Genomic DNA, 15303 nt, shown 5'->3' with positions numbered 1-15303 from the left:
GCGTTCCCTGGGGGGTCCACCGGGGGCCTAATTGCACAATAACCCTGGGTTCGGTGTGGGGCAGCAGAGGGGTGAAGTGGACTGCAGAAGTCATCGTGGGGTTGTAGACCATTGCAGCTGCGGTGGGGACGAAGCCTCTCCGTCGTTTATAGGCCCCCGGTTAACGTACAATACAATAAAATACAATAATAGGCTCTTGCTACAATAGTTATTGAAGGCTTTGTGCGTGGTTCTTTTAGTAACCAAGTCAGTTTTGAATAATATTTTCCTACTTGTAATTTTATGCTTTTAGTCATAGTTATTGTGCAGCAGTTTCAGTTTTTTGACAAGCTTCTTGCTATTGTTTGTGTAACATGGGTGAAAGAGGGCAGTCTTCCACCATCATTACCTGCCTTGCTAAGTGAAACTGCTATGTATGAAACATAACATAATGAAAATAGCCTGCCACTTCCTACACTAAAGCATAGAGCTGGTGTGAGAACACCACTTGATAATGTGTCAGCTAATGCATGTTCAGCTACTACCCCATCCTAAAATGGTTTTTCTTTACCACACCAAAATGCTGCAATATTACGTGAAAAAAATTGTATTTCAAGATCTTCACCAAACTAAAATTTCCCATTGAGTAGCATCAGTGAGGGCAAGCACAGAAATGCATTTCAGTGTTAAAGTATATTGTTTTCGCTAAAGCTACAGAGCAAGAGCCAACTCATTTTGCCAATTTTATTTTTATCAAGGAAACTACAATAAACCACCAACAGTAACACACTCTTCAAAACCAAAAAACAATAAGGATCCCTTCTGTGGATAATGCAAATAACAACTAATTCCCATAATAATCAGAGTTCCCTTCGACTCTATACAAGTACAACTGTTCCAAGTTGAAGTTGGCTGTTAGCAGATGGTAGGTAGCCTAACACGCTGGAAGCGACACATCACAATCGTTGTGGAAGAGAGGATGGTCGGGGTGCCACACCGCTGGACCAGCCAATCTTCTCCACACTTGACAAGCCGAGAACTGCCTTTGAACGGCTGGGCGCCGGCTCATCTAGCCCCAGGCAGAAGGCTATTTCCGGGACTATTTGCACACATGTGCAGGAAATAGTTCATTGATCGTCGCACCCCCTTCCTCTGCTACTGGTTGATGCAGGATATTACTGCAGTAATATCCTGTACTGGATTACAGGTAGTATGCTGGCCAGGACAGTCATTTAAAATGATATCTGGATTACTGGAGAGTGTCATGCACCAAAGAATTAGCTGGGCATCATGTTTTTTGGCCTGGTTTGGATGGCAACACTCATTTCGTTACAGCACATTCAATGTGCATCGCAGCAAGCTGCCTTGTGGGCAACTTTGTCTCCATGGCTGCAACCTTTGCAGGCCTGGGACCATCTCCACATTAATTTCCCTGGCCCTTTCCTTAATGCATACTGGCTTGTAGTAACTGACGCATTCTCTCAGTTCTCATATGTTGTTCGTTGCCCATCAACTTCAGCCTCTGCCACTGTGGCAGCATTGGCAAACCTTTTTACATTGACAGACTTCCAGTGGGTCTCTGATTATGGCCCTCAGTTTGTGTCACAGGAATTTGCCTAGTTCTGCAACGCCCGCAGAATTCACCATATTTTTGCCCCGCCCTTCCAGCCACATTCCAACAGTGAGGGCGAAAGGTTAGTTAGAACATTCAAAACACAAATGAAAAAGTACATGATTCAGCCCCTGTCTGATGTTGCCTCGGATCAATTTCTGTCTTCCTGTCAGTTCGCACAGTTCGGCGACAACAGCCTCACCGAACTGCTCCACAGGCAACAACCCCAGACGCAATTCCTGCGGCCCAGTGAGTGACATCAACATGTGCAGCTGTTGTCTCATTTCTGGCCCAGGGTCGCTGTTTGGGCATGCTGGTTTGCTTGTCACCCAAAATTGATTCCCGTCGTCATCTCCCAATGTTCCGGCCACCATCTCTATGACGTCTGTAGGGAGGAGGGCCTCTGTGCATGCTATTATGACCAGTTGCGCCTGCACATGGACAACCAAACAACCCCAGATGGGACACCGACATCGCCACAACAGTCTGCTTGATGGATCACCCGATTTGACTGGATCACTGCCATGACTAAGATGGGCCGCCTCATCACTGGTGGAAAAACCTGGCGCAGCTTTTCCAATACCGCTACCAGTACCAATGCAGCCATCGTCAACACCAGCGCCATGTCCTCCGTCTCAGTTGGCAACTGTGAGGGGACCACCACCACCAGGCCCTGGACCTGATGTGGACATGGAGCTCGTGCCGACATCACCCATCCTACCGTATGGCGGACTGTGATGCTGCCCATGGCCAACTAATTCTGACCATATGCCCCAGTATCAGCATGTGATTTCAGTCAGAGTCTCGTGGAGGAAGGTGCTGTGGACATCTCGCAAATCTGAGCTATTCCCCAAGGGAAGAAGAATGAAGTAATGCACACACACTTAAAAGCCGTGCACATTAGCAGTGTGCTGTCATCCGTGAGAATGCGTCATGAAAGAGGAATACCGTGACAGAGCCCACCATGGGCAAGTGCCTTATTTAAACCCTGCCACGCTACACTCGCGTTCAGTTATCATGTTATTACTGCTTGCATACATTTTCCTATTCTTATTATTTACAGTGTACATTAGGGTGATTGGCCTACATGGCACCATCTAATGAAATTGTACCAACTTGTTTGGTTATGCTGTGAGTCCAAGTTACAACAATTAAAGCACCCACTTCTGGGGCATGGCAAGGTGCGCTGGCTCAGGATTTATCTGCCCTGGGGATTGACAATAGAGACTGATGTATCGGCCAGCTTGCATGTGGTTTTTAGGAAGTTTCCCACATCCAACGACATAGATACTGGGCCAGTACTCAAGTTCCACAAATATTTAGAAAATGTTCTCACACTTGATGATGGGATTTACTCTAGGAGCAAAGAGATGGGGTACATACATTCTGTACAGGGGGGAGTGGTGTAATCTGGAAGGGCATCCAGGCACCATCTACCTTGCTTCTACAGTGCCTCAATCCACTTAGCAATGACAACCTGTGGCAAAACAAGAAAAGATGAATGTGTAGGTGAAGATGAAAAATAATCTGGCTGTTATTTCAGCAACAATCAAAACTGCATGCCACGTATTTTATGACTTTAGTACTGCCACGGAAGTCACATGTTATTTCACATGTTATAATATATTTTAAAATTTACAGAATGAAACAGAATTTCAAATATTTCATCTATTTCTTTTCCAGTTGTCCAACTGTTTACTTCTTGTTGCGGCAGACATGCAGCAATCCTGGATGAGGGAGTAGTGGAATTACTTTGCAGTTCTTCACGAAGAGTATATGAAATGCAGTTTGTGCGGGAAAAAGTTGGTGTACTGATCACGTTTGATGAAGCTGAAGATGCACATTAAAAGATTACACATATTGGCTAACTTTGTTACAAATTCAACATCAAGGATTGTGGATCCCATGGTGCCAGAGTTGCAATGACTATGTTTTATAGCTTGTGTTATTATTTTTGTAGCTGCATTCTCTTTTACAACACCAATAGTAACATAAAGAAGAAACACACTAGGCAGTATGATGTTTTAAGAAGTTAAATTGAAAATTTGCTACTGGTTCTGCTACTGTACTTTTATTTATTTTCTCTCTATCACATCTTTATTTTGATGTGAAAAACTTCCCATCACGCTAAACTGAATGAGAGATTCCTACCGCCTGTGGCACTTGAGTTGTGCACACCACTGCGATGTTGGCAATGGCAATTGATAATCAATGAGAGTTCGACACGAGTGCACGTTGCAGCCATTACCGTTGTGCTAGCAATTGCAGCACATGAGCAACTCAAGGAACCTCTTGTTCAGTCATTCCCTATGGCAGTTGAGCATTTGGCACAAGAATACTTATAATACATTAATGGTCCCAAGTCCAATACAAATTTCAGCTTATAATTTCATCTACATGTATAAAGTTTGACTAACAATATGTGTTACTAGTCACAGTGTAGCAGCTCTGGTGATAAATAACAGCAGGACAAGTTTTAACATTGGTTATGATAACTGTGGAGGGATACAAGTAGATAATTCATAAAATGTGATTTAAGACGAGTTAGTGAAAAACAACGTTAGCAACAAAATATCTTAGCAGAAAGTAAAAGTTTAGTCAAAATGCTAAACATCTTCAAACACAGAAACATGTGTGTTTATCCATGGTATTATGTGCACATTTTAATATGCCATATTTAGCTGGAGAGTGTTTTGAAATATGGTTGCATAACACACCACCAAAGGTTGGGCCTCAACTATCTTGTTTACAGTGCTGCCAACATCAGGAAGCAATTGTGCCAGATCTGTTACCAATAGCTCCAAGACCTCTGCTTTGCTTTGGGTTGTGTGTTGCTTATTGTTTTCTTGCATTATTTTGAAATGACTAATGCTGGTCCATAATGGGGTTGGGTATGACTCACGTAATAGTAGATGGGATCAGCAATTTCTATGATCATTTGGCAGTTACACTTTTGCAGAACCAACAGGTGAAGGTGACTACCCTGTTGCCCAGCATTGCTCCTTTCCTCTCGGGAGTTCAAAGTTCTCGATTGTTTGTGCTCGCAGCCAACTAACATGTTATAGTGTCTGCACTATAGTGACTGTGGAACAAAACCTGTCAACATATTTAAACCACATAGGGATTCTTCCTGTAAAGCACGACCCGAGCTATTTTCAGTTCTTTTGCTCTAAGTATCTTGTCAGTTTTATATGAAGAGATGTCGAGTGTCGAGTATGGGTTGTATGGCTACAAGCGCCCATGAAAAAGCTCTGCAATATGCTTATGTGCTACAGATTCAAAATCAATGATTTTGTATTTATCAAGTTGGATGTGAAGAGAAAGATAATAGAAAAAAATACCTTAAATCAGAGAAGAACTCTGTTTACTGGTGAGAAAATGCTGCTTCTCAATGGGAAGAATCATTTGCCGAAAGCTTAACTAGAGTCATAAAAAGAAAACAGGCAAACACCATAGTGTAGCAACCTCTTCAATTTGTATGCATAATCATTTACAAAAAAGTTACTTTTGCCAAAAATTGATGCTAATTTTGCTTAAACTGATTACCTCAACTATTAGCGCAGAATAACAAGTACCTCTGCCAGTGACTTAACAATAAAAGATACGTACGAGTCAATTTACTTACATGCCTGACACTAGATGTATATTATACACATGTTGAGAGACAGAATTTGCATGGCCAAGAGAAGCATTGATTAATTTGTCTAAACTTGTAGCTATCTTATACATCTCCTTCCCACATATCTCTGTTCCATCATATGGTATATAAATGTATGGAAATACACCATGCACATGCAAACAGGTCTTGTGTCCTGTATAAAAAAAATAATTTCCAAGTGAAAGACAAAGAAACATTTATGACACACATGACAATATATTATGTTATAAATTCTAAAATAGGTGTACAGAATAAAATCAGGCATTCATAAATTTGAAAGTTAATTTGAACACCAAGAGGTTTATAAGAAAGGTACTACTGAAGCCAGTATGCCTTTTTCCCTTCATCTATAATGCCATTTATTTATTTTCTGACAATATTTAATTACCTATGGAATTAAAATTTATTATTTTTATCATCTCATTGTATTTCTACATCTACATGCATATTCTGCAAGCCAACGTATGGTGCACGTTGGAAGGTACCACGTACCACTACTAGTCGTTTCCTTTCCTGTTGCACTCACAAGTATAGTGAGGGGAAAAACAGCCAACTATAAGCCTCCATACAAGCCCTAATGTCTCTTATGTTATCGTCATGGTCCTTACGTGAAATGTGTATTAGTGACAGTAGAATCATTCTGCAGTTGGCCTCAAATGTTAGTTCTCTAAATTTCCTCAATAATGCCTAGCGAAAAGATCATCATCTTCCCTCCATCATGAATCATCTTTGTAATACTTGTGCACTGATCAATTCCAGTGGCAAAAAAATCTAGTAGCATGCCTCTCAAATGCTTTGATGTCTTCCTATATTCTGACCTGGTGGGAATCTCATTCACTCAAGCAGTACTCTAGTATAGGTCGCACTAGTGTTCTATATGCCATCTCCTTTACAGATGTGTCCTCCGAGTCTTTCGCAGTGGCATGCTTCGATAAAATCTTTTCAGTTTACAAGCCATGTCACTTTGAATAAAACGTTTGAGCTTTCGGTACTTGAATACAAACAATTTTCACCACCCTGTACACAAGAAAGCTGTCCTGAAAATGTTAGTACATGGGGCAAAGATTATTTCTGATGACAACCATCTAGAGTCTGAATTTCAGCGTTTCAAGTGCATGTTCACAGAAAGTGGGTACAGCAAGGGAGAAATTGCATAAACTTTCAAGTGCCACTGACAAAAGATGCCTCATTAATCAGTGGAAGAAGCCAAACAAGTTTTATTTCTTCCACACAGTGGAGCAACTACTAGCGACATGGGACATGTGCTGAAGAGACATGGACTGAGACCAGTGTTCCAGCCCGCCTCCAAAATAAGAGATAAGCTACGCCCCATTAAGGCAACATAGATCTTCGAGTTCCTGGCACGTATGGTGTCCCCTGTGACTGTGATAGCATTTAGATACGTCAAACTATTTGCACAGTTGCTGAACATTGAGCAGAGGATTCATGACACATCAAACAAAGGGAACTTGAGAAGTCGGCCATGGCTGAACATTTGCCCAGAAAACAGGCATAAAGTATCATCGGAAAAGGCTAGAGTTTTGGCTCAAATGTCATCATACTGGAATCCTATTATCAAAGAAGCAGCAGAAATTAGAATAAACAGCAACAATTTGAACAGGGATCAGGGAGTACACACTTGGTAGAGCATAGGGGCAGGCACTGAGCATTGAGCAAAAGCATAGGCATAGGCTTGACACTCGTTGGGACTCAGGACCAGCAGTTTCAAACTTGGCACCAGCCTCTCATGCCATGCGACGGCACTCGGTTCCACAGCAGGACGGAGCTGCTAGGAACTGCCCAACTTGTCTTCTGCGCACTCACCTCTCCGGCCCTTTCTGGAAGGCTCCACATGCTGCCATTAAATTTATATAAGCAGAACTGTTCCAGTCTCAGCAGTCAGTGATTTTAACTCCTGACGACAATGGCGGAGACAGCTCTCGAAAGCTCAAGTGTTTTATTTGAACTGATGCAGCTTGCAAACTGAGAAGATTTCTTTTATAGATGAGCTACACTTTCCTAAAATTCTCCCAATAAAGTGAAAAAGTTAAGTCAACCATATGCCTTCCCTACTACCAATCTGATGTACTTGTTCCATTTTTTACTGCTCTGGAACGTTATACCCAGCTATTTAATCAATTTCTGACAGAAAATAACAATTTCTTCACCAACCAATGATCCATGGTTTTAAAGAAGCAGAATTTATACACTAACCACAATGACCAAAACAAATAAAACTGTTTTTACACTGCCTTCCCAAATGTCTTTGACAAAACTGGTAGAAAACTATAGGTCATTAAAACTGTTATCACACATTTTCCCCATTTTTAAATGAAAGTCTACTTGCGACATTACCTATTTAAATATGATTATTATATGACAGGAACTTTTATAGAGGAGATATATGCCACCTGTAGGAGGAAAAAAACAGGTGATGAGAGAAGCAGCTGCATTAACATAAAGAGCAGTGATGACAAGCCAGTACTAAGCAAAGAAGATGGAAGAAATATATCGAAATCTACCTGAATGAAAGAAACCAAAGGCAATGTTGCAGGAAGGAAGGGGAAGTGGGTGAAGATGAAATAGATGTTGTGATACTGGGAGCAAATGTGACTGGGCACTGAAAGACGTAAGACTAAATAAGGTGAATGTAGGAGGCGGCACTTCATCAGAATTAGTAAGATTTTTGGGAGAACCCACCACGAGGAAACTCTTCCATCTGCTATGCATTACATCCTCTGACTTAAAAAAATAATGTAGTAATTGTAATACCAAAGAAGGCAGTTGCTGACAGATGTGAGTATTAGCAAACCATAATTTTTATAAGCACCAGTTGCACAATACTACAGTGAATCATCTACAGGAGAATGGAATAGCTGGTACATACTAGCCTAGGGGAAGGTCAACTATGGTTCAGAAGAAATGTAGGAACACATGAGGTAGTGTTGTCCCCAAGACTTATCTTAGAAAATAGGTTGCAGAAAGACAAACCCACACCTGTAGATTTTGAGAAAGCCTTTAACAGCGTGGATTGGAATACAGTCTTTGAAGTTTTGAAGATAGTAGGGATAACATAGATGGAATGAAAGGTTATTCACAACTTGTACAAAAACCAAACTTCTGTAAGAGTCTACGAATATGAAAGAGCGGCAGTAGTTGAGAAGGGAGTAATACAGGGTTGAAGCCTATCTCCAGTGGTATTCCAATGTGTACATTGAGCAGGTAGTAAAGGTAACTAAGGAGAAATTAAGGTTTAGGGTTTGCCAATAACACAGTAATTCTGTCAGTGAGGGAAAGAGATTTGGAAGATTGGTTATATCAAATAGATAGGATCTTGAAAAGAAGTTTTTAAGATGAACATCAATAAAAATAAAACAAAGGTAATGTAGTGTAGATGAATTAAGTCGTGATGTCAGAGGAATTAATTTCAGATATGAGACTTTAAAAGCTGCACACAAGTTTTTCAATCTGGGGGACAAAATAAATGAAGCTAGAAGAAGTATGGAAAATATAAAATGCAGGCTAATGATAGCTAGCAAAGTCTTTCTGAGAAAGAGAAGTATGTTTATAATGAATGCATATTTAAGTGTTAGGATGTCTTTTCTGTACATGTTTTTCTGGAATGTAGCATTAGATGCAAGACAAACAGTACATACAAAAGGAGACTAGAAGCTTTTAAAATGTGCTGTTACAGAATATGCCGAACATTCAATGGGTACATTGGCTAACTAATGATGAGGTACTATATACAATTAGGTAGGAACAACCTTTTTGGTGCAAATTTGCTAAAAGAAAGGATACGTTAAAAGGACACATGGTAATCAGGTGAGGTTCGTATGACAAATTGTAGACAGAGACCACGTTTTATCTACAAATATTATATTTGCTCTCAGAAGTACAAGTCTCACTGCAAACACAGCATGCGAGAGACCTGTATGATAATATTTCCTATCACAGATTTTTGATGATCCTGCAGTCAATAATTGCTTATAGCCATAAGCATTTGAAAATGGCTTATGACAGAAACTGCACAATTGTGCAAAAAAATTAAGCAAGAAGTTCAGAGATGCAGGTGATATGGAGTAATTTCAACAAGGTTTTATTGGGTGTGTGTCATGTGGAAATTGAATGCGCTGCTTCAAAAATGTGAAGGATAAATCATCAATGATACTTTTTCCAGTAATTGTTGCTCCACGATAAAGGATTTTGGCAGTGTCTGCACCATGCAAACTCATTCTTGATGAGAAACAGACATCTACATACTGCCGTCATGCTGATTGTGTAACATGTGATTGCACAGTTTATCTAAGGTGCTGAATGGGTTCATGAGCCACTAGTGACATATTAGACCTATGGTTACATGTACCATTCTTGTTCATTGCCACTGATGTATTCTAACATGTCTTATATACGAACTTAGAACACTGTTACTTTCAGTATAACTGAACGCAAACAGTGTGTTCCAACTAACTGCACTTCAACAACATTGATCTCGTTGAAGGGGAGAAGTATCTTCTAAAAAGCTCCAGTCCAGCCAACAGTATGAACAAAATAAACAATGTACTGTCTAGAATACCAGGGCTCTAATGCCTGCAGTGCATTATCAAACACCAGTCACAGCATCACAGCATATGAATGATCAATGTTACCACCTCACTGAAACTGAGTGTTCTGGAATACAGGTTTTCCCACAAATTGGATAGCTGCCAGTGTGCTGATTTACATAGTGCAATCAATTACACAGATGTACAGAAAAGTTTAAGGGATAATTTTAAATGGTGGAAGGAGCAAAGAGGTTAAAAACCTATTTGTAAAAAAACTGAAAAGTAACAGAAATACGAGTCAGAGCTAGACAATCAGGGAAGTGACAATGAAGATGAACGTGCCTAATTTTATTACCTTCTTCAACAGATAAATAAAAAATCTTTGTTGTAAAATATTAGGAAATTAAAAATTACCTATCAGTTATGACTTTTCAAGTTGGAACTCTGTGGTTGGTCTTTACTGAGTCGCCTTCTCATGGTTGCAACACCCATTATGAAGAAAATGGGAGGTCTACTTCAGTTTGAAGCCCTCAATATGTTTCAACACCAATGTGTTATATCCAGAGGATGTTCTTTATTTTATTATCTGTTTAAAGATTGCTTGTGGTTTTAAAGTTTATTTGACAGTGGCACTTCTGTCTATTCTATTCTTTCCCAACCTTTTTAGTGTGCGTTTACTTCTGCACCATGTCAGTTTGCTAAAGCTACACACTCAAATGTGATCAGTTGATTGTATTAATGTTTTCAAATATGAATCTCTGTAGTTAGTCTACTATCATTTCTAACTCATTCCTTGAAGTTTTACCTTCCTTCCTCCAGAGCTAGCAGATTTTTTTCTCTCATTTCATATCTTTAGACCTATTGTTCACTTTTCCTGTTTCTTATATATGTCTTTCACGTAATGAAGGAACTGCTTTATAAGATCTGAAAGATGTAGATTAAATACATGAAACTGTACTTTACTGGTAGGTAGACATTCCTGTATCAAATGGTGTAAATATTTGTTTCTGTCTTTTACACTGAATTAAAGCTAGAATAAAAATTCTTATCTTTGGATACGAAAACTAAACACTAAAATTTTTATGCCCATATAATACGCAAATTAATAAAAAGGACAAATAAAAATCCCATCAAGTCACAGAAAAATGTCAGAAAGTTATTCACCAACTATAATCTACACTTTATGCACAAGTTGTTGTTTTTTTCTGCATTGCTGTTTATAGCAATATCACAAAAAGTTAGAGTGGACTCTATTACATAATAATTATTATTCATGGTATAGCAAATTTACCCTTTTTTGTTGATCCAAATATTCTTAAAATTGGTACTTCTTTTATTGCATAGCCCCTGAATTCTGAATATTCTAAATCCAGCCCAGGAATGGGTTGATGCATGTAATAGTCTGCTACCACAAGATTAACTGAAAACATTTTGAAATCTGAAAAATAAAGAAAATAAATTATTACAAATCTACTCATCAAGCAGCAGCAGTAGAAAACACATAAAAGATGTGGAAACATGGGAGCTTTCGGAGCTAATGGCTCCTCCTTCTGGCTGTCTACAGATAATTCGTACCCATAGTTGCAGTTACTGAGTAAAGGCTGTGATTCACATCGCTGGGATGCAAGTCAGCTGAATACATGTTGCTGCACTCGGCACTGGATTAGATCGCATCTCCAATAGCATGAGAGCACAAGAATGAGAAAAAACATTTTGAAACTTAGAAATTAAAGCTGCCTAATACAGAAAATTGTTGACGCAGTGCAGCAATGATACAAAGTTTGTTTACAAAACCTACTTGGTTAATAAAAATAATTTCTTTGCTAAAAATAAACTACTTGTAATCTGGAAACCTGTGAAAGGTATTAACTGCCAACTAGTAAACTCTTAAATGAGTTCAGTATTTAAAGTAAGAAGTAAATAACTATATATGCACATTGTGAATTTCAGATGACTATGTATGAGCTGGAACTGTTTCTGTACAGCAGTCAGCAAGCACCTAGACCTTAGCAATATCACATCTCTGGGGTCAGAATGCATGTATACTGTAACAGCTTGCTTAACTTCTTAGTGAAGCATGACAGGAGCGTTTGATGACATTAAATACCACAATAAAATTAATGACAAGTGTCCTGGACTCGTACTGTTGTGGAATTTCCAACTATACATCTTCATGTCACGCAAGCACAGTATACTGAGCACTGTGATACGTTACACTGTGCATAGGTGTTTCAAAGAATTAGAGACCAGTAAGAAGGTTACACTAAAACTAGGTGTGGTTTAGGTATTTTTGCCTACAGTAAGTTCCACCAGCATTTGTTCCTCCTGATAGATGTTGTTATAATGTAGCTGAGTATCTAGTTAGTTGCAGACCTAAATGTGTACATTATTATTGTAATTTTTTGTTTTTTAGAATGTGTATGTGGAGTAGCTTTAAGAAAAAAGTTGTGCACCACTAAATCAACCAGCCCATAAATCATGAAAATAAGGATGAAAACTATGGCTACTTACAGTTTCCAAGGTGTGTCAAAATTTATTATAGGCCTACTTATTGTAATAGTACTATAATTCATATTATTTTTTATATTACTGTGTTACTAAGTTATATACATGTAAGGTTGTATACAAGGAAGAACCCTGGAGATACTAAAAGGTATCAGATAGATTATATAATGGTAAGACAGAGATTTAGGAACCAGGGTTTAAATTGTAAGACATTTCCAGGGGCAGATGTGGACTCTGACCACAATCTATTGGTTATGACCTGTAGATTAAAACTGAAGAAACCGCAAAAAGGTGGGAATTTAAGGAGATGGGACCTGTATAAACTGAAAGAACCAGAGGTTGTACAGAGTTTCAGGGAGAGCATAAGGGAACAATTGACAGGAATGGGGGAAAGAAATACAGTAGAAGAAGAATGAGTAGCCTTGAGGGATGAAGTAGTGAAGGCAGCAGAGGATCAAGTAGGTAAAAAGACAAGGGCTAGTAGAAATCCTTGGGTAACAGAAGAAATATTGAATTTAATTGATGAAAGGAGAAAATATAAAAATGCAGTAAATGAAGCAGGCAAAAAGGAATAGAAACGTCTCAAAAATGAGATCGACAGGAAGTGCAAAATGGCTAAGCAGGGATGGCTAGAGGACAAATGTAAGGATGTAGAGGCTTATCTCACTAGGGGTAAGATAGATACTGCCTACAGGAAAATTAAAGAGACCTTTGGAGAGACGAGAACCACTTGTATGAACATCATAAGCTCAGATGGAAACCCAGTTCTAAGCAAAGAAGGGAAAGCAGAAAGGTGGAAGGAGTATATAGAGGGTCTATACAAGGGCGATGTACTTGAGGACAATATTATGGAAATGGAAGAGGATGTAGATGAAGATGAATTGGGAGATATGATACTGCGTGAAGAGTTTGACAGAGCACTGAAAGACCTGAGTCGAAACAAGGCCCCCGGAGTAGACAACATTCCATTGGAACTACTGACGGCCTTGGGAGAGCCAGCCCTGACAAAACTCTACCATCTGGTGAGCAAGATGTATGAAACAGGCGAAATACCCTCAGACTTCAAGTAGAATATAATAATTCCAATCCCAAAGAAAGCAGGTGTTGACAGATGTGAGAATTACCGAACAATCAGTTTAATAAGCCACAGCTGCAAAATACTAACACGAATTCTTTACAGACGAATGGAAAAACTAGTAGAAGCCGACCTCGGGGAAGATCAGTTTGGATTCCGTAGAAATACTGGAACACGTGAGGCAATACTGACCTTACGACTTATCTTAGAAGAAAGATTAAGGAAAGGCAAACCTATGTTTCTAGCATTTGTAGAATTAGAGAAAGCTTTTGACAATGTTGACTGGAATACTCTCTTTCAAATTCTAAAGGTGGCAGGGGTAAAATACAGGGAGCGAAAGGCTATTTACAATTTGTACAGAAACCAGATGGCAGTTATAAGAGTCGAGGGACATGAAAGGGAAGCAGTGGTTGGGAAGGGAGTAAGACAGGGTTGTAGCCTCTCCCCGATGTTATTCAATCTGTATATTGAGCAAGCAGTAAAGGAAACAAAAGAAAAATTCGGAGTAGGTATTAAAATCCATGGAGAAGAAATAAAAACTTTGAGGTTCGCCAATGACATTGTAATTCTGTCAGAGACAGCAAAGGACTTGGAAGAGCAGTTGAACGGAATGGATGGTGTCTTGAAGGGAGTATAAGATGAACATCAACAAAAGCAAAACGAGGATAATGGAATGTAGTCGAATTAAGTCGGGTGATGTTGAGGGTATTAGATTAGGAAATGAGACACTTAAAGTAGTAAAGGAGTTTTGCTATTTGGGGAGCAAAATAACTGATGATGGTCGAAGTAGAGAGGATATAAAATGTAGACTGGCAATGGCAAGGAAAGCGTTTCTGAAGAAGAGAAATTTGTTAACATCGAGTATAGATTTAAATGTCAGGAAGTCTTTTCTGAAAGTATTTGTATGGAGTGTAGCCATGTATGGAAGTGAAACATGGACGATAAATAGTTTGGACAAGAAGAGAATAGAAGCTTTCGAAATGTGGTGCTACAGAAGAATGCTGAAGATTAGATGGGTAGATCACATAACTAATGAGGAGGTACTGAATAGGATTGGGGAGAATAGGAGTTTGTGGCACAACTTGACCAGAAGAAGGGATCGGTTGGTAGGACATGTTCTGAGGCATCAAGGGATCACAAATTTAGCATTGGAGGGCAGCGTGGAGGGTAAAAATCGTAGGGGGAGACCAAGAGATGCATACACTAAGCAGATTCAGAAGGATGTAGGTTGCAGTAGGTACTGGGAGATGATGAAGCTTGCACAGGATAGATTAGCATGGAGAGCTGCATCAAACCAGTCTCAGGACTGAAGACCACAACATCAACAACTGAGTTGTAGTGTATAAGTTTGATCCATAAGTTACATAATTTTTGTTGAGCTGTGCTATGTAATTTTATTACCATACCTTATAATAGTATCCTACCATATTTCTACATCACAGTTCTGTATTTCTATGTACATGACTTGTTCTACATATTTTGTACATTGTACAAATGGATATTCAAATGTTTTATGTTTTACATGTTATACTTTCTGTCATGTTCCACACCCATGAGGATCATCTTATTTTTGGGTCTATGGAACCAAATCTGCATCTAATCGAATCAACAAAATAAGACTCTTGGGGCCAAATAAATAAATAAGTAAAGATATACTGTGATGGGAATCCGGGCAACAGAAATTGAATTTCAACAAGGGTTAAAGGGAACAATAGTAAATGTTAGAACATGATAATGACACATTAAAGATCATAGCATTTGGGAGAGGGGAAATGAGAATAAGAGCTGAAATACAATTTGGAAGTGTAACATTTTCTTGGGGTAGCCTGAACATTCTGGTAGCATGAAGGAAATCAAATACATTCCAAAGACCAACTTTTCTCTCTCTCTTCTATCTTTTCCCATTTTTCTACAGGGTCTGCATTGTTAT

The 15303-nt window shown here is 39.1% G+C and overlaps 1 protein-coding gene across 1 annotated transcript in view; it reads right to left on the bottom strand.

Moving 5' to 3' along the window:
- The window catches only part of LOC126248392 (DNA polymerase zeta catalytic subunit), a 227444-nt gene that overhangs the window by 207354 nt on the left and 4787 nt on the right, over positions 1 to 15303 (bottom strand). Inside the window, exons 2-3 of the mRNA XM_049949342.1 lie at positions 11085 to 11231; positions 5217 to 5403 (exon numbers count right to left, since the gene is read on the bottom strand). Coding sequence (XP_049805299.1) covers positions 5217 to 5403; positions 11085 to 11223 — 326 coding nt within the window. The 5' untranslated portion in view covers positions 11224 to 11231. The remainder of the gene's footprint in view (positions 1 to 5216; positions 5404 to 11084; positions 11232 to 15303) is intronic.

This window comes from Schistocerca nitens, chromosome 3, assembly GCF_023898315.1.
Source record: "Schistocerca nitens isolate TAMUIC-IGC-003100 chromosome 3, iqSchNite1.1, whole genome shotgun sequence".
Classification (NCBI taxonomy): Eukaryota; Metazoa; Arthropoda; class Insecta; order Orthoptera; family Acrididae; genus Schistocerca; species Schistocerca nitens.
The sequence above is the reverse complement of the archived record's forward strand: the minus strand, read 5'-3'. Positions and strand labels throughout refer to the sequence as shown.